Below are 27287 nucleotides of genomic sequence, written 5' to 3'. Positions count from 1 at the left end.
CTTAGCAACCACATAGATTTTTTCCATGAAGATCTATCCCTAACCTGGTCCTTCAGCACTTCCAGCAGTGCATCCATCCATCCATCCATCCATCCATCGATAGATAGATAGGTAGATACACATACACACACACACACACACACACACTCAACAAGATTAGTTTTTAGATAGAAGACCACCAGAAAATCCACCACATTGGGCTAAACCAGAAAGTTGAGGGGGAAAAATGCCAGAAAGAAAGGGCAATCCATTTTGGTGTCTGCCAGGAGAGCCCATATAATCACTACAAGTCAACCTGAAATTGAAAGAGGCTTTATGTCTATCTGTGTCATGCTAAATATTTGGTAGCCATTTGGTTCTGAGGCCATACTAATTTTTTGGAGGCATATACCGCCTTGAGACTACAGACTGTGCATCTCTATACCAGGTGATACATTATGGTCCACAATGAAGAAAACCGGATGATAACCAGGGAATTGGAAGAAAGGCAATACTAACCCTTGGCCAATTTTTTCAAACCGTGTGTATTTCTTCTTTGGGTCTCCAACACTTACAATACTTCCTAAAATAACCAAGAAAGATAGACCTCGGTTAAAACAGATATGAAAAGGCCTAGACAAAAGATAGTATACAATTCCCAAAGAATTTTGTAAAATTGTGTGAAGTTCTTAGTCCTGAGAACAGTAAGAATAATATATTAAGGTGAAATTAGAAAACAGATCAGTCATAACAAAACTACATAAAAAGGCCAGAACGTCACTGAATAGTCTAAATTGGCAAAATGTTTATTCTGGTTCCTCCATTCAGATCTCGAAGAAAAGATTAGGACTGCGCAATGCTTCAGTTTCAACATCTGCACCTTTGGAATCAAATCTGTATATACACTGTACAGACTTAGACGAATAGCAGCTTGGCTAAAGAAAATTAAATTGTGTAACTGATAGATCATTCTTTCTTCTCCGGCTGGTGGCTTTATATCATAAAAATATTTTACAGCAAGTGCAAACAAAACACGCTATTCCAAATTCTTTTGATGCTGAGGATCTCCCTCCCTAAAACTCCAAAAGGCCCACTGCTTCTCCTTCAAATAAAAAACTATGAAATCAAATGAATTCACCAAATCTCATGAAATCTCCACGCTCCTTCAAGATCTGACAAGATGACCTGTCATTACATTCTGCACTTTTGCTTGAGAGTTCATGTGATTTTGATGACGTCACCCAATATGTGCACAGTTTCAGTGTTTTCACAGAACAGCGCATGAAGTATCTGCAGGAAAGGTGCATATTTCATGTTCTCATAAGATTTTGGCTTTGAGTAAAGCACTCCTGGCAGAAGGTTGAAAGAGTTAACGTCAACTAAAATTCTTAAAATTAATTCAGAAGCGACAGTAGACTATGATGACATCATAGTAAGCATCAAGAGTTTAGACCATGTACATATGTACATATATAAATATACCAAGTAAGAATACAGTATCAATTAACTGATTAATTAAACAGTATCAAAATTTCAATATAAAGTCATTTAGCCTAAGACCAAAACCTTTATCATATAACAAATACCTTGATGCATGGTTTTCCTTCATCTCTTCCTTTCCAATGTTATACTTAACTCTGAATGTTTTAACTCAATTAAAATGAAGTTGGGAATTGAAAAGACCTGCCTCCTGAATATATTGAAAGCTGAAATAAAAAGAGATTTTGTAATGGACTGGGATCCATTGCAAAATGGCCTTCAAAAAGCCAGTGTCTGATCTATCTATACAATCGTTCAACGACATATTTGAAGGATAACAGCCACCATCTCTTGTATTGCATTTATTTTTTTTTAAATAAACCTTGTTTGGATTTCTGCATTTATTGTTTTTTTAAGGATTGTTGAAGGTTTAAAACTCTTTTGATTGTTCTTCTGTAAACCTGGGTTCCTTCAGGAGAAACAGCCATCCAAAAATAATAATTACTAGTACTACTACTATTATTACTACTACTATAACCATCCTGAACACAATTTTGGTTGCCTCTCTATCCAAGGACACTCAACATGACCAAGACATAAGAAGACTAAGACACCAGCACAAACCCATTTAAATGCCAGCACACAACAAAAGGAGCCTGAGAACTGATTCCAGACAAACCAGCAGATGTTGAGTTGGAACCTTGGCACCACTTCCAACATTCAAACCCACCAGGTTTTCTACAAAGCACTTTCTGTCTTCCCTCTGGCAGCTGAAACACTGGCACATCTTTTTTTAAGCAAGTTAGAAGGGTCATTTTATCAACCTTGTGCAATCTAGTTAATTCCATGCCCAATGCACACACTGTGTGCAGCAGTAGCCTGGATACAATATGCAATTCACCAAGGTAAGATTTGTTTAACTTGTTTTGTTCATCTATTTTTCCTTCCATTAACATGTATAATCACACACACAAACATACTGTATATACACACTCACACACACATACTGTATATACATACAGTACACTCAAACACACACACACAGACACATAGAGATATACCAGGTAAGAATACAATATCAATATTTCAATATCAGAATTTCAGTATCAAGTCATTTAGCCTAAGACCAAAACCTTTACCATATAACAAATACCTTGATGTATGCTTTTCCTTCATCTCATCCTTTCCAATATTATACTTAACTTTGAATGAAAAAGTCAAATAATCATAACGCTCATAACACTGATATCCTAAACTGTAACTAATAATGATAGAATAGCCACCTTTTCCCCTCTTTTTTATATCCAGTACTCTAAGGTATCTAAATAATAGAATGTAAGTATATTAGATAAACATCATAGGATTGAAATAACATAAAGGTTTATACTAATGCAATAAAAAAGAGGGGATGTAAGACGCATCCCTTTTATTTTATGGGTCATTACCAGCCATGATCATTTATGGGATATTATCAGCCATCAATGACTTCAGAAAAGAATTAAAATGAATTTGAAGAGAAATAGAGCATCATGACATCTTATAAAGATGGGTAGAAGGGAACCATGGAGATATTAGAAAATGTAGCTAACAAAGGAAGGAAGCATTGCCTAGACTTAAAAAAAAACCTTGATCCATCTTTAATTTTTTTCCTAATTATCCAGGGAGACATGTGCAGGCTATCCAGGCTTCAGGAGCGTAACAGAAATTGCAAGTAGGTTTTCCATCTCCAATTCAAAGTTGGCTGGAAGGAAAACCTTTGAGCATGGTAATCATGTGCCTATTACATTATTAAAGGAAGAGAAATGAAAGTCGGCAATAATCAAGCAAGCAAAATGAGTTTAGAGATTCAGGGCAGGGAGACAGATCGAACTGGGCTTCATTAATAATGCTATTCAGCCATAAATGTTTTCTTTCGTAATATGGCAGCAAACTGGCATTTTCCTATAGAACATATGGGTTGTTCTTATTGGCTTTAATTTTCTATTTATGTTGTACACCACTCAGGCATGGCTGGCTGGAACGGAGCAGCAGAGGGAGGGAGGGAGGGAGGAAAGGCTTTACTCTAAACCGGCCAGAGTCCTTCTTTTGAAGGAGATGGATGGTGACGAAATTTGATAAATAAATTTTAGAAAGCAACACACACACACACACAGACAAACAATTTTAGAATTCAAAAGCTCAATGATTTCCAGATATTATTCTGTCCAATGATCTTAAGCACTCAGTGGTCTGGGCAGGCCTAGCTTTACGTCCTTTTCCAAACAGAATAACTTCTCCCCTCAAATTCAAACAAACAAGCGATGGTCCTTTCGCTGTTCATTTCCAGTGGTTGGTATTTAGGAAAAAAACTCTTTCAAATTATGGAGGTGCCATTTCGAAACCTGGCTAACCGTTCAGAATGCCAGGACTCTATGAATTTGGATCATCTATGTGATGCACACACACACACATTTTGAATAATGGCGTCTAATCTTTCGCCTGTCATAAGCCCATCAAGTTATTTCTGTGATTCCCAAGTTCTAACATTAGACAAAATTCTGCTCTCATTAAGTGTATATAGAGCTGTCCTTATTAAGCACATGCAATTTTTGTGCACGCTTACCATGGAATATTGTATATCCTGTTTTTTTAACACAGTGGGACTTCTGGCTAATCAAGCCAAGATTGTCAGTTGTAACTCACCAGCTGCATTTCACACAACATTCTTAGCCTAGCTATTGAATTAAGCCATTTCCTGAATTCATGAATGGTTTGAACCATAAACTTTCTCAAGAGCTTGGGTTTGCAACAATGCCAATAACTTAACCAAGAGTAACCGTAATCAAGAATGTGGAAATGCAGCTGGTAGATCCTAGTCTGAAGTGGTTCACCATGTTATGCCAACATAATTTCTCACTGTAATCAGAAGGCCTTAAAAGTGCTCATGGTTGTTCTTCTCAAGGTTTTGTTTCTTTCTGTCACATTCCTATCTCCACCATGTGATTGTGTCAGCAAACAAGACAGCAACAAGGGAGAAAATGCTCACTTAATTTCTCTAGAATCTCTTCATCGGTCATCTTGGATTTCTTCCGTTGCCGATCCGTGTTTCTATACAAAGTGCTTGTGTTCGAATTTTCAGGCTGAGGGGCTGTTGATTCTTTCACTGAGGCTGGTGAGGCAACAGGTTCTATCACAGAACGCGTGTAAATCTGAAAGAAACAAAGATCTGAGATCAATGGACATCTGGAGGAACTGACTCCAAACAAATCCTCAGTGAATCATCTCTCAGATGGCAACCAGTGGTCTTCTGCCCTTCCACAAATACTCAATTTCTATCCAAACATTTAATTTAAACTTTTGGCAAGCAGGGAATGGATTTCAAGACTTCTAAGATGCCTTTCCATTTATGACCAAATGCCAGAGGAAGAATTCTGCTACATCTTTTTATACACCGGCAAAATGTTGGCATTGTCAAATCAAAGACTGCATTGTCAAATCAGTCTTGGATCAACAGATTAATTTCGAGGAATGGATACAAACCATTCTTTTTCCAAAACAATTTCTTGCCACCACCAATAATGATGAGCAATTTGTTGAATTATCGATTGTGTACTCTAAACTGGACCATGTGAAGGGGAGGGAAATTCTGCCTGTATAGCTGCCTCAAATCTATTTTCTTGTCTAAAGTAATTCGGATTGGGCTTCAGATACAAATTATTCATTTCATGGAAGGCACACAAGTGAAAATGCTCTTTATCACTCTGTTAAGTTGCTTTATCACCCCACTGGGATGCTATTGGAATTAATCATTCCAATATGTCCTTGTCTTTTTTATGCACAGGGGACCCACTTTCACCACCCGTTTTCTCTTGGGTCTCAGAAACGTTCTTGAAAATGAAACTTGTGCTGAGACAGGCATTTGGCACTTGAAATGCATCACCTTCCCATTTATTTATTTACTAAAAATGTAACTCAGGAAAGTCAGGGAACCTGGAGAATAGCATACTGTCCTACCCCTGCAGCCATGTAGGCTAAAACAGCTGGGGAAATCAGAGATTCTGTTTTAAAAAAAATGACTGAATTCTTCATCTGCTGCCCTTTTCTTCCTGGCCTCCTTCAGCATTCAGAAGTCCTACTTCGATGGCAACCAAAAAATCTTACTGATTTAGTATGCTCTGGCCGTGGGGCAATAACAGGAGGTGGTTCATTGTCATCCTCCTCCTCTTCATCTTCTTCGTCCTCTTCTTCAGAAACTGGGGGAGCCAATGGTGGTTCTGACGCTGTTTTTGTGCTCTGGAGATAAAAGATGCAGACGCAATGAAGATCCAGCCCAATTACAAGACCTCTGCAGTACATGAAAGTGCTGACAAAAAACTCACCCTCACTCTTTTAACTTCTCCTATCTTGATGTTTCCACCACCCATCACTTCCATGCCCCTGCTTGGAAGTTCATACAGAGATTCTATAATAAACCAGTTGCACCAACTGGCTGTTAGGTATCATGAGCCACCTCCCTTGAGGGAAGACAGGAAAACAGGTAACAAACACTACTCTGGCAAAGATTTACAAGAGCAGCCTTGACCCAGGTCACCCGTCCTGCTAAGCCCTAAGGTTGTGTGAAGCTACCTACTATGGTGTGCTGCAAAGTACAAACAAAGTCTCTAACATGTTTGCTTTAACATGGAATTCTTCAAAGCCCTGGCTTATAACACTGTAAAATACAGCCTGCAGAAATGTTGAGAAACAGGGGTCCCAAATGATCAGATTACTGCACTGAAAGTTGACAGCATGTCCAGATTGGCAGGGATGGGAGGGGTATTTGGAGGTACTGCTGTACTTCACTCTCCATGTGGTATTCTTGATTCAAAGTTTTCCTGACCTGAGCATTTCCAGATGTATAGACTTTGACTCTGAATCTGCAGCAATGGCCAGGCAGGCTGGGGAATTCTGGGAGTTGAAGTCCATATATTTGGAGGTCAAGTCCCTTACCAAAGCAAGAATCATGCACGTTTTAATCTTTTAACACAAGAATTAGGGTAAGCTACAGAACCTTGAAGTTGTGGTAGGAACATGCCTCTCCCTTTTATTGGTGAGTTCATTAAAGCAGGTTCTCTTAGAAAGTTTTGAATTTCTTCATCCCAAGCCATTTGCCACTAACAAACTCATCTCCCATCTGTTGATTGTTTATATCTTGAGTTCCTCTTGTTCCTTTCTCAGCCTCTGTCATGCTGGAAAATACACAGTTCGCAGAATCGTACTGTACCCACCAATTTTTTAAATGCATCCATGTTTGCTAAAATGCCCACCTATGGAAGCATTTGTGCTTTGTGGGCTTGTCTATCTCACAGAGACTAGGCAGTATGTCTCTCTTATCTGCTGCCACAATATGGTCTTTGTTGTCTAGCTGACAGAGCAAAATTAAGTCACGTAACATGAAAAATGTCCCTGATCGGTCACTTAGCACTAAAAGCAAGACCATTTATACTTACAATACAAGGTTGGTGTGAACTACATTAAATGTATTGGTGGGTTTTCCTGCTAACATGCATTCTGCTCATTCAAACAAAGGTTTCCATGAAATGGACCGGTTTTACCCCGGTATACAGCAAATTAAGCCTGAAAACAAAGTGAATTCCAGAACATAGAGGTTCATTTGCAACCAGTGGTAAGTACTTACCGAAGGATGAGCTGCAATATATCCATGGGCACTCTTATCTGCAATGTGCAAAAGAAAATCTATGATGGCTTGGTAGAGCATAAATGGTTATTAAAAATGATGGGGGAAGAGGAATTCAAATGATGTCCAGTAGGGCCTAGCTAGATGATGAAGATTGACTCTGCAATAAAATGATATAGCATGGAATGCTTTTGTTCAGTGGGCCAGCTCTCCAATTGGGTCCTCTTTCACTATATTTCATTCCATTGGCCCTCCGCTTTCCATTTTTCTTCTTCTTTTCCACCAACACAGTATTGTCTATCCCCTGAGCTTACTCAATCTTCCTTATTCTCCGTATTTGGTATTTTTATCTCCCCCACCTTACCCCTGGATTACATTTTTTTGGTCCCACTTGTCATCAGCAGATCCTGGATCTGAGCTTCTCCCAAGGGCACTGCTAGGCACAAGAAGATTGTGCCATCTATAGTTCCCAACCACATGCCATCTTTGTCCTCATTCCTGAGCTGCCCATCACCAGCCCACCTTCTTGAGGTTGGCTGGCTGCTCCACTCTCCATCCTTCCCCCATTTCTCTTTCATTTGATCATGCTCCTTGTCTACCCTCTGGTCACCAGCTGTGCCTTCTGCAGCCCCAGCCGTAGTTGCGGCATTGCTGTGTTACCAGCCACATACCTCGTACAGCCCTCAAGACCCCCCCCCCCAAAGATCATAATAAATAACAACCTATCCTTGGCTTAAGGCAACCACTGGAGATTCCGAGCTATTTCACCAGAGGAAAAAAGACAGCAAAACAGTGAATATGATGCAACCATAACCTATGGTGCCATTTGGACTTTAGACTGCTATTGAAAAGAGGAGGAAAAACAGCATTTAAAGCTACATCAAGGGGACCCAGACTGTTGACATTGATGGTCACATTCGTGCAGGGATAATCTTCTGAGGGCCTCACTGAAAGGTGGACTGAAAAAAAAATAGTGGGCTTGATCAGAGGGTAGATCAAGGTGGGACTCCCTGTTTTGTCTCCTTCTGACACCTCGTTCCTGTTTCCTTCTCTCCTTGATAGCAGGATCTCAGGAATGGAAGAGATCACTCTTACTAAGAGGCAGAATGGATCGCTTGCAGAAAACACCCAAAATCAAGGGAGGTCTGCAAGACAAGAGACCCTGTACAGCCTGAAGGCTGCAGGCTTCCCTCCGCCAACACTGCACAAACAACTCTTGAGTTAATCAGCTCCTTCGTTTAGCATTATGTCTGAATCCACAGACAACATCCAATTATGTTTTACCATAACAGTCCAATTTATATCCAGGGCTTTATGAAGGTGACATTAAAATAAATCCTAACTAAAGGTTTTGGCCACCTGCTGGAAGCTCTTCTGAAGTTCTTGAACATGACACATATGCATGGAATCTAAAGCATCATTTATCTGGCCAGAAGGTAGTTCTACACCTGGACAGGAATTGCACACTGGGCTTAGCCATTGTTTTTTGGCAGGGATGGGGTAGCTTAGCATATTATATGAACCCAGTGAGGTAGTCTGCAAACAATGCTTGTTATATGCCCTCAAGGCAGGGTTGCCTCTCACTGACCACATAGATTTTCTCCATGATGACCTGTCCCTGGTCAATGATTTGGTACCAGTATGGAAATCCAGCTGCAGCCTTTTCTTCTCAGCCTTGATGGTATGATCTCCATGATCTTTGCTTACCTCCTGACGTAAAACTCATATATTTCTGGTTGTTGACTGTCTCTTTGGAATCGTAGAATTTGAGAACATCCAGAACAGCCTGAGGGTTTTTCTTCTGTTCCAGTTTGGTAATATTGGAAGTCTGTAATAGTCTGGCCCACTGTTCAGGAATGCCCTGCAAAAGCCCAACAGAACAGGTGAGGAATCAGAGGATTCTGCCAGCTCGGGGTGATGATGATCTGCTAAAACAGTTCCTTACCAAGAGTCCCAGGTTACCTGTAAGCCTGTAAGCCGTTTAAAGCTACACAGTTTACAGCAGCTGCAATCATTCTCTCATCCTCTCTTAAAACAAAGAGCTAATACCTGGATCCAATTTAAAAACAAAACAAAACAAAGAAATTTATGATCGTGGCAAGAACAAAAAGTGCATGAAATTCATCCTGAAATCAATTATTACTGGAAAACTAACTCCCTGTGATTCAGGGCAGATATCCCCCCCCCCCTCTCATCTAAATTGGAGGTAAACATGGCGGGCTTTAGGAACCTTACACTGGATATCTGATGCATAGCCAAAAAAGTGTGCTTTACTCAATCAATAACAGCAGATCCAATTGGGGTAGGAGGTACCTCCTGATTGGTTAATTGGGCTTTGGGGAGCATATCCTAGAGATGAAAGGAAGGGCTGCAATTTGGCATCAAAAGAGTCATGCTAAGTAATGTAATGCAGCTGGTGCATTGAGAGATCCTCTATCCTGGGTCCCCCACATCTTTCTCATTGCATACCACAAACTGCACAGCCTGGTACCCGAGGTTGCGCACACCAAGGCTAGAAGCTTCCCTGGCTATTCTTGTGGGGGTTTAAGGAATGCTTTAAAACATCCAGTATAATTTCCTGCATTCAAGCAGCAACCATTTCCCCTCTTTTCGTGGCACTGATGAACACACCAACAGAAAGTTGTTCAAACTGCATCCTCCTGTTTGGGTAACCCACCCTTCCAGGTGTGCCCCTTCACCCCACGACTATATTTTGCACCTCACAGCCACATTCTATTAATTATTGAGCTCCGTTTAGGGTTTGGTGATTTCTGTTTTAAGAGGTTTTCTGCAAAAATGAGAGGTGATATGGGCTGATGGTATTTGGAGGGAAGGGCGGTCCACGATGGGAGCATGGGGAAGAAGGCAAGCCACAAACTCTACTGCACACACATGAAGCCTGCGGTTGCAGCACTAAGACATCTCAAAGAAGCCGCTTATTTTGGGCCTGTGACGCACCTCGGAGAGCTTCCCTGTATACATCTGTGAACCACAGAGAGCTGGCTGCAATGGATGTAAATAAAGAAAGAAAAGAAAGTTAAAACAGAATGGGGGACAAATCAGAAGGTGGGAAAGAGATGGAATCCAGTGGGTCAATAGATCATCCTATCTAAAAGAGGGAGGTAGCAAACACTAGTAGTCATTAACAAGCTACTGGGAGAGGGGGAGAGATTTTGGAAAACAGAGAAAAATCCCACAGAAAAATCCCACAGTTGGAAGTGTCATTTTCCCACTTGGAAAAAACTGTGGGGCTCTGGCTAATTTGGCTTCTGGTTTGGGGCTTGCTAAAACGTCATTCTTCTTCATATAAGCAGCCTATAATTGGACCAAGGGCTTGATTTGCAAAAACAGGATGGACTGGGGTTGGATGGAATGACTTTTTTCTGGACCATTCTGAAGGTGCTCCACGCAAAGATTGACAGAGCAGTTATAAAGAGGTTTCTTTGCAAGCAAGGGCTACTGGGTCCAATAAAGGTTCAGATTATGTGTGTTCTGGATTGCACCCCTGAAGTCTTGCCTGGACACCTCCTAAAAGACTATGAGTCACAAAGTGCTGGTTTAGAAATGGGCAGGAAAATGCTTGAAAAACAAATCTGCATTTAACTTTAGAGCAGTGTTTCTCAACCTTGGCAGCTTTAAGATGTGAGGACTTTGATTCCTAGAATTCCCCAGCCAGCCATGCTGGCTGGAGAATTCTGGAAGTTGAAGTCCACACACCTTAAAGTTCCCAAGGTTGAGGAACACTGCTTTAGAGAATAACTAAAATCAGTCCACATTACGCCAAACGTTTGCCAGAAGGAAAAATCAGGATAGCTCAAAAAGAAATTATTTGCCTGAAATGGAACTGTTATTTTTATAATCTAAAGTTACTGTTTCTTTTTGTTTCTTCAATCAGAATATTTTAAAGTTGGCATTAAGGTACAGGGGTACATAACAGGAAGCCAATGTGTCACCTCCCATGGTGCTTAAAATCAGAGCTGCCTACTGATTTTGAAAAATTCATTTCATACTTTTAAAAAGGAGAAACTGGTATGCTGAAAGGGAACAAACCAGCCTGTAGAAGCATCTTTATTTAGAATAACGCTTATGGGCCTTATATTGGCATTCTTAGTAAATAAAAAATAGCAGCAGGCTAGTGGGAGTGGGGAAGGAGTAAGCCATGCAGGTGCCTTCTCATGGAATCCATTTGGTATGAGCACAATGTGTTGTCAACTTTTTGAAGGTGCCCAGCAGCACTAAAATCTTGCCTACCATAGTCCAAGAAAACATTACGTCACTGCTTTAATACTGCTAGCTATTTTCCTGAGTTCCCAATTGCTGTTGTTCTGCTCCCAGTATTGAATATGGGTCTTTCTGCATATAGGACAGATGCTTGAACACTTCACATCTGGGCTGCCAAAGTTGGACCACCACTAGAGATACAGAAAACTCTTATCTCCTCTCTGCCGTCTAGTGGTCATCCAGATTTCCAAGTCTGTTATGGTAGCCATATTAACACCAAACTATACTCTTTCATTCTCTGATCTTCCATGCTAAGCAGAGCTTAAAGTGTGCCTTGTTAAAATCCTAGCTTTCCCTTTTATTTAAAGGCAACAGCATTTCAGCAACAGAGCTCAAGGCTGAAGGAAGCTGTTTCTGCGAAGTCATCTTTAATCAATTCATTCAATGTTGTGTGTCCCAATTTCTGTTATTTGCAGTGGCTCCAGGCAACAATGAAATGGCAATGGGACATGCACAATGACAAGCAACAACATGCCATTGGATGTTCATGACTGAAAGCCAAACTTCAGAGCAGGTGTCCCCAGTTGTGATTTTGGACACAGCTATGAGCAATGTGGGCAGTTCAGCCAGGACAGTGGTTGGCCCTAAGCGCCAGGAAAAAAAAAAAACTGGGCACATTGCACACAATTCATGATGCTTAATACAGATAGAATGACAGCTATCCTCAGAAATAAAGGAGGCACATATGCACAGATTTGGGATATTTCCCATCCCCCTGGAACTTTCAAACACTTGAAAGAAAGAGTATGAACCCCAGGAAAGACCTTTTTTGCCAAAAGATCTTAGCAGAAGAATCCTTGCTGCAATGAACTTACCATTCAGTTTTCCAAAAAAAAAAAAAAACCACACAGATTGGTCCTACAGGCAGAACTGACATCCATTAAGCACAATAATCACAGTACCTAGGGCCCACAAAAATGTTTTGATAAAGAATAAAAATGAAGTAGAAGTTATTTATTTTCGTGCTTTTTAAATAAAAATCAGGCAAGAAACATACAAAACCTAAACATCATCCAGTGATATTATTTGTAGGCATAGTGTGAATGCTAAAATTTAGTAACTTTGGTGACATGCGACAGGCATCCTAATTAATTGGGAACAACTCATTGTTATTACAAAATAATACATATAATGTATGTAATAATACATATAAAGCATGGCTATGGAAGTAGGAGCACTGGGCTCACAAAGGAATAAACTCTCCTGTGATTTCAAGGATGGTGAATCCGTTCCTCTCTTGCTGTAGAAACTGGCCCCCGTAAACAATCATCTTAATGATCCACTTACAACTCTGTTAACAAACAGCTCCAGACAGAACAACTAGTCCTTTTCAGAATTACTCTCTCCAAAACTTCATTTTCCATTTTCTCTTTTTAAAAAAATCTCCATTTCAGGGCATTGTACAAGGCTAGAGAAGTAATGACAGATACGTTCCTGCTGATGTATTTATTTGATCTCCATTCCACTTTTCCTTCAGGAACTCAAGGCCATATGCTCTCACCTCCCATTTTTCAAACTCCTGAGAAATCATTTAACCTTTTTCCAGTGGCACTAAGCAGGGAAGGATGACGTGTGGTCCTCCAGATGTCGCACAGCATCCTTGGTCCCCCCATCATCAGACATTAAGACTTCTGCCACTTACTGTAGAAGCTGCCACATCAAAATGGATTTCTCGAAACTTTGGCGGAGAAAAAAAATGGCAAACCAGCAAGAGGATATTGCTGATTTATTTTCTGTGACACATTTTTCCACCCACTCTTCCCAGCTTGAACAGCCTAATGTCTTTCCCTGGGACTGAAGCAAAGAAGGGAAGCCAAAGAGTCTAGATACCCCACGGTGGAGAAACGTGACTGCTTAAGTGAGCAGCGAGACAGACACAGAAACTCGGGATGTGCAAAATAGCCGGTGTGTGTGCTGCTCCATACAAAGAACAGCTGGCTGTGGTCATCTCTACCCAAGTCTGAAGATGTGTACTTCGGGTCTGGTCCACATACAGAACAAAGTGGGGCTGTTTGGGGCAGAACGGAATTGGGCAGGTAGAGGTAGAGTAGGAATCAGCCAAGGCTGAACATCTTCCTCGGCAATGGAATATGGGGACATCAGCAGGAGGCAGGATGGCTGCCAAGAGGAGACCAGGGAGGGAGGGAGGGAGGGAGGGAAAGGAAGAGGCTGGAAACATGTGGGTGTGGGAGGGGGGGGGGACACAGGCAAACTCACAGGGCATGGAGAGGCAGAGGGGACAGAGGGGGTGCTATGCACCAGCTTTGCCCTACTGACCCCATAAAATCACATTCCAGTTGGATTGTGTTCTGATCAAAACCACGAACAGCCCAAATATCCTAGGTTTTATCTCTGCGGATTGGCAGCTGATCCAAAATAGTTCAGCAGAACTTCCAAAACAAATTGTATCTCATGTTTTGTGAACACCCCTAACGGTATTTATTGAGGAACCACTGGAAATGGGGCAATGTTTTGTCTTTTGTTTCTACTGAAGATTCATTAGAAGGACAAAACTCCATGTAGGGTTGTTGTTGTTTTTAATTTAAGTCATCAAAAGGCGCCAGGCTCTGCCTCACACTTAATAGCTCTTTGTTTCAGTTTCTTTGTTCAGAGCTTGGACATCAGAATATCTGGCAACTTAATCTTGAATCAATCAGCAGCAGAATATAGATGCTCTCAAACTTGCCATAAGTTCAGAGTATATGTGCCATCACCAGCCAGCCAATAGTATGGGCAGACTCCCTCTAAATTAGTTGGACTATTGGACCTGGCTTACAAAGGTCCAGGTAACCAGTAGATGTTAAGTTTTTGGAACCTCTTTGCTGCCATTTATTGGTCACAAAAAGTTGTGAAGTTCAGAGGTGTAGCCTTACTAGTAACTAATATGCCAGTGGGAAATTTGCAGTTCATATCAGGAGGTGTGGATAACTGATCTGGAAGATGTCTGTGCTGCTAAACACTGCTGCTCTTAAACCAGCATTCCCCAATATGGTTTCCTGACAGGGAATTCTGGAAGTTGCCATCCCCATACATCTGGAAACTCCACGCTAGGAAAGGCTATCTAAACTGTCAAGAAGTTTACACACACATCCCTACTTGTAGGGCTGGCTGCCTAGACCAGAGATAAGTAACCCTAGATTTAACTACAAGTTTCCACACCCAGAAATAAGGGGAAGGCAAACCTACTTCCAGGCTGAAGCCATGGAGGTCAATGCATCCAAGGGCCTAAATAATAAACAATTCAGCAATAGCTTGTGTGATATCATGTCAGAAAACCAGAACTCCCAGGCTCTCTCTTCATTTGGCCATGCTTCCTAGTCAATATTCGAAGTGTAGGTCAGTGATATCTGGAGTGCCACAGTTTGATGTTCTGTATCAGGATTAACTATTTGTTCCTGATATATCCTATGAGCCAGATCAACAGAGCATCTTCAGATCTTTAGTTTTTCTTAGCTTGTGGCCTGTGACAAACTCTCCTTGGGGAGGGAAGAGACCTACACTGGGTTACAATAAAATCATTAGATCCATATGCTTAAATACGTTTGGACATTTTTCCTCCATTTGTGGTCCACGATGAAGGCGTGTGCAGCTGTTACTTGAGGGAAGAGTCAATGTGCACTAACATCAGCACAGACCCCATGTGCACACCAGTTCTAACGAATACCATACAGGTGGGGAGTACTACCACTGTACTTGCATTCATTCTGTATTCAAGAAATTCCCGTACAAAATGAATGACTGGAGAGGAAAGGGTGCAGAGGAATACAAGGTAGACCATAAAGAGAAGACTTACTGTGAATTCCCCCGTGACAGCATCAAACCCAACGTGGATTGTGTGCTCGAAGTCTGAAGGGAGAGAAATTTCAGGACGCTCTTTCTCTTTCTTCTTATTGGCTAGGGGCAAAATGTTAACAGCCATTTATTTTTCTGTGTAGTCATTTGTTCATCGATTTTACTGTCTGGTTTATTCAAAGCAAGAAATAGAAGGGCAGGAAGAATAAAACAAAATTGGATTCTAAAGGATCCTTGGCTGTATAACCTAAGGAGCTTTATTCGTTTATCAGATTCCAAAGCATTTTCTGCTTTGCTCCTTAACTGAATGGAAATACCACCCTAACACCACCATCTCGATGGGTTTTCTCAGAAGTCCTACAGCCTGGATCACACATGACATGAAGTCATAATTTGCTTGTGACCATGATAGGGAAACCATCCACTATAGCATTATGTGTGAACCAAGGTACTACAGTTTAACCTACAAAGATTGTACAGGTAGTCCTCACTTAACTACCACAATTGGGACCAGAATTTCAGTTGCTAAGCAAAGTGATCATTAAGTGGATCCAACCTGATTTTACAACCTTTTTTGCAGGGGCTGTTAAGTGAATTACCGCAGGCATTAAGCAAACCACATGGTAGTTAAGCAAATCAAGTGGTTCCCTGTGCAGCTGACCAGGAAGGTCATAAATGGCAATCATGTGACCACAGGGTGCCGCAATGGTCATAAATGCAAATCAATTGCCTAGCACCCAAATCATGATCACGTGACTGTGGGGATGCTGCAACAGTCCTAAGTGTGAGGACCGGTCACAAGTTGTTTTTTTCAGCACCATCATAAGTCCGAACTGTCACCTAATGAATGGTTGTTAAGTGAGGACTACCTGTATATAAAATCCTGGCTTAACACAGTGTGACTTGAGCCAGTCTGTGTAAGAGATTCTTTACCCCTTTACAAGCCCTATGTTCTATACAGCAGCATCCACAGGGAGGTCAAGATGGCAGCCATGTCCACCCATTTGAAGTCCTGCTACATGAGTGGTGAATGAATGCAGATTGAATATTAAAGTGAGTGAATGGTATGAAAACAGCACGTTGAGAAAGCAAATGAAGACCAAATTGTAAAACAAAAGTATGTAGGATGAATGGGTGGGTCAAGAGGAAGAGGAAGACTAAGAAAATCATGATTGGATGGAGTTGATGAGATCTTCAAAAAGAAAGAAGTGAGAAGCTGAAGGAACAAAAGGTAAAGTGGTATCTGGATGTGGTGGAAACAAGGATGTCTTGCAGAGAAAAAGATATGGAGAGGCACAGTCAATAATACTGGTGTAAATGATTAGATTTCATTTTCTTCATCATATCTCCTGCCTTTAATTTCTTTGCCCCCTACTTCATATTTTTTTTCTCCACTTTCCAACTTCTGTCTAGAGAGCCAACATCCCACCAATGATTTTCCTACAGTCCTGATCACAGGACTTTTCTTCTAAATCCAGGTACTGCCTCTATATTTCTATCAATAAAATATCTCGATTTTATCTATAACTTTATAATATACCCATATTCAATGTTCAGCAGAAAGATGACCTGTGATATGACAACCTGTATTTTTAGTGTGGGCTACACAGCTGGTGGCATTGCCTTGTCAACTTTCGCTGATCTTGAAAAAATAAGCGTTAGTCTTTGGATGGGAGATATCAGGAAAACCCCTGGTTGTAAGCTAGATTGGGAAATTAAGAAAATCTCAGGAAAAAGATAGAAGAACCCAACATATTTGGGTTCTTGATGTTCTTGATGTTCTTGATGTTCTCTGAGCTTGCTTCTCTTCTTGCAGACGTTTCACTGCCAGGCTAGGTAACATCATCACTATGTGGGGTAGTGAAACTTGCTTTATATGGGGTAGTTTGTCTTACCAGCTTCAGCGGGGCATTGTTTTTTCCTTGACTGCGTTTGGGTGGGATATTGCCTCTTCTCTGATTGACCTTGTTTATCTGGAGCTGCTTCTCTGGGTGTTGGTTAATGGGTATATGATGCGAAAGGATATGTTTCGGCCTAATTTCCTCTTTGCTTGCTTGCTTGCTTTGAGTGGCTTATAGATGGGGCATATAAGCAGCCCACAAACTCCATTCCCTCCTCCACTGATGATGTTACCTGGTCTGGTAGTGAAATGTCTGCAGGAAGAGAAGCAAGCTCAGAGAGCACCAAGAACCCAAGAATTCAACCCTGAATCGTAGATATTCTCCACTATGGAAACCACATTTGCCCAGAAAAGTACATGGAAGTGAAGTCACTAAGAGTCAAGCTCAGCTGGAGAATCTTGCCTTAGCCACTCTGTCTTCTCTTAAACATGAGAGTGGTTCTCTTTTCTTAAACAGAAATTAGATTTTGAAGGAATTATGGAGATACATATGAAGGAATATATGGCCATATGAGACAACATACGGACTTTTACTTTTAAAAATACCCTCAGAACAAAATGGCTATTGTTTCTCTTTATAGATCTGCCAAGGTTACATGAAGACTGAAATGCCAGCAAGGAAAGTCAGCATACTGTACATCATTTACAAAGTCTCTTCTTAATAGGGCCGCATAAGTAATGTCTTCATTGAAGAATTCATTTAACACAAGAATTAAAGATGGATCGGAAAGTCTATATTTAACCTGTCTAAGGAATGGCAATTTCTTTATTTTTTCTAGCCAACATCACATCCTGCACTTAAGAGGAAGGGAATTATAATGTGAAGACATAGCAAGATAGGACTGCTTAAACACACAGACATCATTCAATTAAACTGCCTACACAGACAGACAGACAGAGAGATTTTATTCTGGTACTCCATATGACAAGTACCTCATCCTGGAGCTCAGAAGTGCTGATGCTCCATTATTTTGCTTTTAAGGAACTTTCCAAATGCACACTCAGAATTTGGACTCACACACTCTGCTAAGTTATATGTTTTTGCCATGCTTTACTTGACAAACCATAGATTGGATTCACACATCATATTAAGCCATAGTTATTTAACTATCGTTTCCTGAACCACACCGTTAGCGAGGTTCTCATATCGTGCAAAGTCAAAGCCTAGTAAGCTGCATTACAGTGTATCGATGGAAACATTTAGAGATATCCAGGTCATTTGGACTATTTCCATTCAGTAGCTTCTCTGAAGTGTGATCATCTCACACAAATGTGGTTAGATAGTTCACAAGTAAGTGGCGGCAAGTTCTCCCAACTGCACTGGCTTGGTGCGACCTATGAAGCTGTTTGTTATAAATGTTGCTATAGACTAAACGCCATTTGTTATACGTTCAAAGCAGTTAGAATAAACAGAGCATGCTTAAAATAATTCTTTTGAGTCCAGCCAGAGGTGCCTATGCTGGGGGGTGAAGTAAAGGTAAAGGTTTCCCTTGACATTAAGTCCAGCTGTGTCCGACTCTAGGGGGCGGTGCTCATCTCCGCTTCAAAGCCGAAGAGCCAGCGTTTGTCCGTAGACACTTCCTCCGTGGTCATGTGGCCGGCATGACTAAATGGAACGCCGTTACCTGCCTGCCGAAGCGGTACCTATTAATCGACTCACATTTGCATGTTTTCGAACTGCTAGGTTGGCAGGAGCTGGGACTAGCCACGGGAGCTCACCCCGTCAGGCAGATTCGAACCGCTGACCTTCCGATCGGCAAGCTCGGCAGCTCAGCAGTTTAACCCACAGAGCCACTGCGTCCCTTTTTTATGTTGGGGGGGGGGTAAAAAAAAATCAAGGTGACCACTGCACCCACAGTATCAAACCCTCAGTCCCTTTTGACATGTGACAGATGAACGATGCAGGTAAAATTGGGGCACGGTTCCAAACACACAGTTGTAGCTGCTATCTTGACCTTTTTGCCCACCATGGACCCCCCCCCCTCAGAAAAACAACCATGAGAAAACAAGAGGCCAGAAGGCCTCTGCTAGGCTGATACGTTACTTTTATCCCCTCCTGGGAAGATGGAACGCAGACGAGCTTTCCTGTTCTTCTCTTCAGGCGCCATAGGGAGTGGCTTGGAGCTGTGGTTCAGTGCTGAAGAATCGCGGTTGTTACTGTTCATTCTCAGTGGCGGAGCGGGAGGCTTTTCTTCAGTATCAAGGCTTTCGGACATCTTCAGCAATTCTCACAGCTTCCTGGGAAGCAAAGGAAGGGGGGAAAAGGAAAGGAGAGGCATGAATGGGGTGCAGTTAGGAAAAACAGAAAAGCCGAATCAAGCCAGAGATGTGGGATTTGAATGTCCTACTGGGCAGTCTTGAGGCTGTGCCACTAACAACCCAAGACAATAACTATTACAAACTGGAGGACTGAATGAATACAGGTAGTCTTCGCTTACCAACCGCCTCATGCAGTGACTGTTCGAAATTACGACGGTGCTGAAAAAATAACTTTACGACCAAGGCGTGCATTTACGACCTCTGCAGAGTCCCTAAGTCATGTGATTGCCATTACAGTCAGGACGCATTGTCCCGTGCCTGGCCCTTTTTTTTTTCCCCTCCTCAGAGTGGAGAGATTGGAGAAGAAGGGATTACAAGAGAGAAAGCAGGCACACAAGGGGGAATACACATTGGAATATTCATTCATTCATTTGTTCGTTCACTGATATCCCACCTTCCAGGATAACCACCTTCCCAAAAAGACTCACCCCTGAAAAGACAAGAAATATTACTTAAAACTTTTACAGACTGGAGGACTGAAAGGATACAGGTAGTATAGAAAAGAAAAAGAGAAAAGAGAAAAGAGAAGAAAAGAGAAAAGAGAAAAGAGAAAAGAATAGGATAGGATAGGATAGGATAGGATAGGACAGGACAGGACAGGACAGGACAGGACAGGACAGGACAGGACTGAACAAATACATCCTAAAGAAACTTTCAGGATGGGATAGCTGAGGGGAATGGCTGTGTGAGAGGGAAGCAGACTTCTCAAAAGGTGATTAACCCAAGCAAATAAACCATATTGATTTATAGGAACAATCCCTGTGTTTGAACACAGCCAGAGTGCAATTGACCCACCCCAATTCCCTTCTCCTTCAAAGTGAGAGGTGGGAAAGAAATACAGAATTTTTCAGCACAGTGATACAAAAGAAAATGAAGCTCTTTGACACTACTGGCAAAAGGTCTTTTACAACTGAGGGTCACATTCCATGCTGCACTAACAATGCAGAGTGCAAGAAATACCCTTATTCTGTGGGCTTCAGTAAGCACCTAGGGTCCTGACCTGGACTGGGACCTTCAAGTGCAAGGAAAGGAAGGGTTCAAGCTTGCAAAGCCACCTTAACTTGCTTGCTTTCATCCTCCTGCTGAATTAGAAAAGGACTTTTAGCAGAAGTTAGCAACTTTTTTCTGAAGTCTGGTATGAGGAGATGGAAAATTGTGGAGTGGAAGGGGCAGGTGGGAAGAGTTAAACCTCCTTGCCCCTCACAGAAAGATTTTTAATTGTAATGGTACTAGATATGCTTAATTAAAAGTACAGGCAGTCCTTGTTTAGCAACTGCTTTGTTTAACAACCATTCGTAGTTATGACAGTGATGAAAAGTACAGCAAAGGAAAGCTGAAGTAAGATCATAAGCACGGCTGCAGTTTCACTTAGTGACTGCTTTGCTTAACGACTGAGTTGCCAATCCCTATTGTGGTTGCTAAACAAGGACTGCCTGTAAAGACAATGCAATGCAGTTAATGTGACAGATACCTTGATTTTTAGGAGCAAGTGTTCAGAAACAAGTTTGTTTCCTCCAGTCAGGATGCAGTCTTAAAGTGGTTCCCATGTACTTATGAATTTAAATCAGAATTTTTAATATTGCCATCCTGGATGCTATTTTATATTTATATTTATAAAGATATCTTGTTTTTATTGTATCTTAATGTAAGAACTGACACCTTTGGTCCCAATAATGACCTGACTCATGCACAATTAAAATATGCAGAATTCAGATTTATTGAGATTAGCGTACAGATCAAGAGAAAAGCTGTGATTGAAAGATTCCCGCCTAAACAACCAAATTAAAAATTTCCAGTCACCCTGCTCCCCCCTTCTATCTCTTCCCACCTAATTCTAACAGTCAGCCATACCAAGCACAGATGTCTCTGGTGGTCCGTACAACCTTGACTTCCCCCCCTTAGCCCAAACAGGAAAGTTTCACACGCCTTGATGTTTCCCCCTCCCATCCGGCTCTTGACACGTGTTGACTCATCATGGCAGACGGACACAATTAGACAATTCAGCAATTATTTGATTGTGGAGTCTTGACACTTAATTTCTTTTTAGCTTTACTGAAAACTGCCCAGAGTCCCTCGTTTGAGGAAGATGAGTGGTGATGAAATTTAATAAATAAATAAATAAATATTCTTATTCTGGATATACACTTCATAGAAAACATTACAGCTTGTTACTTCTGACCCATGCACAGGATTACACAAGGTGTTCACAGCCAATCTTGATTTTCCAGGGCCTCAGTTCATCACGTGGATGAGGCCAGAACAAAGCAACTGTTTTAATGTGATTCCAGTTTACACTGGATTAAAATAAAATTGAGAGCCAGTTTGGTGTAGTGGTGAAGCTATAGGCTAGAAACAGGGAGACTGTGAGTTCTAGTCCCACTTTAGGCACAAAGCCAGCTGGGTGAACCTTGGGCCAGTCACTCTCTCTCAGCCCTAGGAAGGAGGCAATGGCAAACCACTTCTGAAAACCCTTGCCGAGAAAACTGCAGGGATTTGTCCAGGCAGTCTTTGAGAATTGGACATGACTGAATGGATAAAAACAAAATAAAACAAAATTAGCTAAATGCGGTTAATACGATCACTCTTTGTGTATTTAATCATCTTCCCTTCTGCCCCATTACACTTACAGTTAGGTGACCTTGGGCCATGAGTAGCTGCAGCAACAGACAAAAGTTCTAAGATACCACAAAGCTGGGTCTAGCAGCCATCTTAATTTCCCAAAGTGCCCCACAACAGCATTGCATTGGGGGCAATTTGGGAAATTCAACTGCTTGGCATTGGCCAGAGAACAGCTCACGGATGCTGGATCTTGAGGGTATTTTTCCTGGTTGGGGAAAGTATTGAGTCACCTTGCTGAATTATGTTCTCAGTCTTCCTTCCTCCACAACAGAAGGTTTTTACTTACTTGCAATGTGACGCTGACCCAGCCATCACAAATGGCAGCTTGCAATGTAGCCCTTTTGCAAGCATGTTAAATGAATCTCAACTGGATTTTAATTAAACCACGGGCTGCAGTAATTTGAAAGTCTGGAGATAATTAACCAACAGGTGGTAATGAAGAGATAAGGGAATTTATGGAAGCACAGTGCCCAATTCAAGAATATGAGTAAGAACTGATTATTTATATTCATGAAATTCTTTGAGTAGTTACCTGTGAATTCATACAAGTGCAGGCACATAAGCCTATTCGGAACTTTCTACAGCTTGGAGAACTGTTTCCTGTGAGTTTTGCTCCCCACCCTCCCTAGCAGGGTTTCTCAACCAGGGTTCCGGGGAACCCTCAGGTTCTGTGAGCGGTTGCTAGGGCTTCCCTGGATGATCACTATTCACTTAAAAAATTATTTCAAATTCAGGCAACTTCAAAGTGGTCAGTTTCATTCTTTATTTTCAGTTTAAGAACGCTGTTAATGCATATAGACAGGCCTACACAGGAAACGAATGCAATAATTTTGTAACTTCTGGCCTATCTTTGAGCCTGAATGTGCAGGGGTTCCCCGAGGCCTGGAAAATATTTCAAGGGTTCCTCCAGGGCCAAAAGGTTGAGAAAGGCTGCTCCATACTGCATCCAATAGTGCAGATCTGAATGAACAAAGAGGTCACCTAAAACCAAGAAGGGTAGAAAGTGGGGTGTGTAAATTCACAAACAACCATTCAAAGAACTGCAGTTGTAGATAAGCAATGAGTTCTTTCCTCTTTTGGGGTGCATCTTTTTGAGAACATAAGTCAAGAGAGGTAAAGGATTCAGTCCACGTAGCTACCAAGTTTAACTCTGGAAGGGAAATACCCTGGAGGAAGTTTGCCGATGATGTTGATGTTGTAAATTGAAGACAAATCAGATGGAATCAGAGCTGTTTGGTCAGCTTGTGATATTTGCCACTACCCATTTGGAGAGATGCTGAGGGGACGGACCATGCCTTTTAGAAGGGCCCTGAAGGCCAGGAATAAATGTTGGTCCTGGTAAAATGGTAACATGGAAACACTGAAAGAGCAGTGTCACGTTGCCAATGGTGCCAAGGGGCTGGAGAAAAAAATTAGGCAATGTGATGCTTTGATTCAAGTGGAAGGTCAAAACTAACTTTGAAAAGAAGGAAATATCTAGGCGGCTTACTTTGTTCTTATGAAAAATAAGGAAGGGAGGATACCTTCATAAGACACACAATTGTCCAGCTTGAGGAACTGCCCAGAGGTGTTGGGAGTCAGGGGGCATATCAATATTAATGATAATAATAATGTCACAGCTACCAGAAAAGCTATTTTTCATAAGAGGAGATGAGCCTGAATTATTGACTCAACTTCCAGGCTGGGTTTAGACCTTTCATAAAATACTTAGCCAAACTAAAATGGATCTGACATTACAGGGGATTAAACTGCTGCTTCTGGACAAAGTCCTCAAATTACTTCCATTGAGCTGCACAGGAAGCTGTTCTGAGGCTTGGTCTACCTTGTTTCATCGGAATTGTGGAATCAAATGCTCCAACTGTAGAGTGGAAGGAACTGAGATCTAGGCAGAGACTTGTCCTTGGTGGATTCAGAGGAGGTCTGGTCAGCGTGGAAGACAGAGGGACTCTTGATGGAAAAGACAGAACAACAGGGCAAACCACTGCTGTCAAGGACATCAATATAAGAGGAGATTGCAGCTGGAAAATCCCTCATCTTCAGCAGGACTCTGCTCAGAAGGACAATTGGTGGAAACATGTAAACAAACGATTCATTCCAAGAAAAATGGACATCATTACTGAAAGACAGAGGGTCTACCTTCTCCTGCTGCAAAAGATTGACGCCAACAAACCTATTTTGAGGTTGGTTTACTGGGATTTGACATGATTGCCAGTGGACGTGCTTCCCATTTGTGGGCTGCCATTCTGCATGGCTTATCCGATCGATGCAGACGTTGCCACTTCCAAATATATGGATTGCCAAGAGGAAGTGGAGTGGTGGATGCACTAATGCCAAATCTGTAATGTAAAGTGAAGAACAGGGATGCCACCTTTTGTCTGTGCACCATATCACCAGAGAAGTCTCCAACTTAATCTGGCCAGTTTGGCCACAGGGACAGCCTTGGAAGAAAGCCTGGAGTGTAAAGTGCTGCAATTGTGTAGAGCTCAAGTTCACGGACTATAGCGTTGCTTCATGCCTGGCCAAGAACCTTGGATGCAGATGGCGCACTCCCCAATCCAACACAGGTGTGCTAGCAGGGAGGACACGGGTTATGGAGAGAGGCACAAAGGAAGCATCTCTGGTGAGATTGCCTAAAGTCATCGCCCAGTAGGGGAATGGCTTGATGCAAGGCGGAACTAAGAGAATGTCCTCGCTTAAGTACCACAGCAGTTGGGGCACACTGGAAGACAGACAAAGTAAACAATGCACAGCATTTAAGCAGGAACCATCCTCAGTGATGTGACAACTCCATTCCAAAAGGCCTGTTATCTATCCTGATAAGTCAGTATCTTAGTGACATCTTCAACCTACCCCCAGTTCAGATTTGCAAATAACACTAACCACCTACAGAAAATAGCATTTATAAACCAAAACCAAAATACAGAGTAGGCTGCCCAGGGCAAAACAGAACACTTCTGTGTCCAACATACCTTTTGCACTAAAAAAAAAATCTTATTCTGTAAAGGTTTTTCCATTTGAGAATAAATCAAAGGAGATTAAAATTTTGCTAAACTTTCCACACTTCATGTATGCATTCTTGGGTTTATCTTAATGACAAGGTGACTGAGTGGTACATGTCAATGTGCCATCTTTTACTGAATCATCACATCGCCATTGGTCTGCAAACTCCCCACTTCCCCTTTTTATATTAAATCTCAAGAGAAGACTATACTTCTTCCAGGCATATTTTCAGAACAAATGCAGGCAACCAGAGAGGCTGCAGGGTGATAGACAAGCTTGGAATAGAAAAGGTGAAAAAAAATAACACCCTCCACAGTTTTGCAAAAAGGATCCTGAGAAGGAGGGAGAACAAGAGAAGATTCATTCCTAAAGAAGACCTTTGGGAATTTGGAAAAACAGTATGAGAAGAAAATGTGACAGTTCAGTTTGGGTTTAAAGTGGATAGGGGTGGACTTGTCATTAAAAGACAGGCTGGTAGAGGTTTCTCTTTTATCCCAGTTGCAAAGAGTTGTCTTCAGCAAAGGTGCACAACCTGGAATCCCAGAGCTGTCCTTGAAATTTTGAGCTGTCCCGAAGATGTCATCAAGTTGCAGCTTAGAATGTGATGCAAGGGAAGCGTTATGAAACATTTGGACCATAACCATATCAAGGGTGTTTCATTAACTTGCTTCTAATTTTAGTGGATAGCATTTCATGCTTAGACTGTTCTCATTCACCTTTTGGATGGCAGCTACCAGCATGGCTTTCAAAAGCTAAGTGAGGTCTTCAACTTGGAACCAGTTCCATGCCCCCAACCCACAAGCTGCTAGGAGCATCCAACTTGACCCTTGAAGCCATGGCACATGGGGAGATCTTTTTAATTAAAGGAAGCTAGAAAGCCATAGTAAAGTTAAATGCAGCATGAAGTTGGCAGGTGCCATCAGCTGCTCCTGGGCTACAGAAGCTGAGGACAGCCCAGAGGCCACTAAACAAAGACTGCAGAATGTCACCCTGAGACTGGCGTAGCTGGTTGCCTAAAGGAGGACTTCAGCACTGTCTGCTGCTGTCTGTCTGTCTGTCTGTCTGTCTGGGCTATTTAGGCTGTACCTCATCATCAGTGTCATAAGAAAGCAGAGGAAATCTTGTACTTTTGCCACCAAATATAGCAAGCTGGCCCTAATTGCTAATGAGATGAATACTGGACCAAGAACAATCTGCAGATCAGCAGATGCCTCCTTACGATAATGCAGACAGTTGGTAGAAACGAGGAGGAGGAGGAACTGGGGAAAATTAACCGCACTAAACTATTTAGCAACAATGGAACCTTTTCAAACTGAAAAAGACCAAATGTTAACCATTTATTTATTTATGGAAACGGATGGTTCTTCTCTTCTAAGGCAAATGCCTCACCCAGTGCTGCTTAAATAGATCTACAGGGAGAGAGACATCTACCGCATCAACAAAAACCTTGCTTCTCATGCCTTCCTTTCCCCATGTCCTGTGTAGACTTGCAACACAATTCCCTTGGGGCCCTACTGAACTTCCCCTCAATGGCCTACGTATTCCTTGAAGTAGCCCCCTCGAAGGAGACCTTCCAGCCCAACTACAATTCCTAGAATCTAAATCTGACCTCATCATGCCCTGAGATGACAGGCCTCAAGGCAGTTTTGAAAAATCTGGATCCTTAAAAAGTGGCAGCTAGTTGGCTTACCCTAGTTGCAATATTTACATAATGCCTGGTGTACCCTGTGGAAGTATAAGAATAAAGCACAAAGTAGTCCAATATCTTGTTTTTCATTAGGGGAGATGAGATGCTTCTGGAAAGCCAACCACAAGGACAGGTTGAGAACTGCACCTCATCATTCATGTTTCCTAGCAACAGGTATGGAGAGTTATACAGGTAGTCCTCACTTAACGGCCACAATTGGAACTGGGATGTTGGTTGCTAAGCAAAGCAGTCATTAAGTGAATCCAACCCAATTTTATGGCTTTTGCAGTGGTCATTAAGCAAATCACTGTGGGTGTTAAGCGAACCACATGGTCATTAAGCGAATCACATAGTTCCCCATTGATTTTGCTTGCCAGAAGCCAGCTGAGAAGGCAGAAAATGGCAATCACGTGACCACAGGACACCGCAATGGCCATAAATGCAAACCAGTTGCCAAGCACCCAAATTGTGATCATGTGATGGCAGGGACACTGCAACAGTCGTAAGTGTGAGGACCAGTCATAAGTTTTTTTTTCAGCACCATTGTAAGTCTGAACCATCACTAAACAAATGGT

The 27287-nt window shown here is 41.8% G+C and overlaps 1 protein-coding gene across 1 annotated transcript in view; it reads right to left on the bottom strand.

The window, feature by feature from the left end:
• The window catches only part of PAK3 (p21 (RAC1) activated kinase 3), a 101243-nt gene that overhangs the window by 16480 nt on the left and 57476 nt on the right, over window positions 1–27287 (bottom strand). Inside the window, exons 2-8 of the mRNA XM_063313537.1 lie at window positions 19132–19325; window positions 15189–15289; window positions 8822–8975; window positions 7115–7152; window positions 5599–5730; window positions 4484–4646; window positions 499–562 (exon numbers count right to left, since the gene is read on the bottom strand). Of these exons, the coding sequence (XP_063169607.1) occupies window positions 499–562; window positions 4484–4646; window positions 5599–5730; window positions 7115–7152; window positions 8822–8975; window positions 15189–15289; window positions 19132–19303 (824 nt within the window). The 5' untranslated portion in view covers window positions 19304–19325. The remainder of the gene's footprint in view (window positions 1–498; window positions 563–4483; window positions 4647–5598; window positions 5731–7114; window positions 7153–8821; window positions 8976–15188; window positions 15290–19131; window positions 19326–27287) is intronic.

The sequence above is a fragment of the Candoia aspera genome, chromosome 12 (assembly GCF_035149785.1).
Source record: "Candoia aspera isolate rCanAsp1 chromosome 12, rCanAsp1.hap2, whole genome shotgun sequence".
In the NCBI taxonomy this organism is placed as follows: domain Eukaryota; kingdom Metazoa; phylum Chordata; class Lepidosauria; order Squamata; family Boidae; genus Candoia; species Candoia aspera.
The sequence above is the reverse complement of the archived record's forward strand: the minus strand, read 5'-3'. Positions and strand labels throughout refer to the sequence as shown.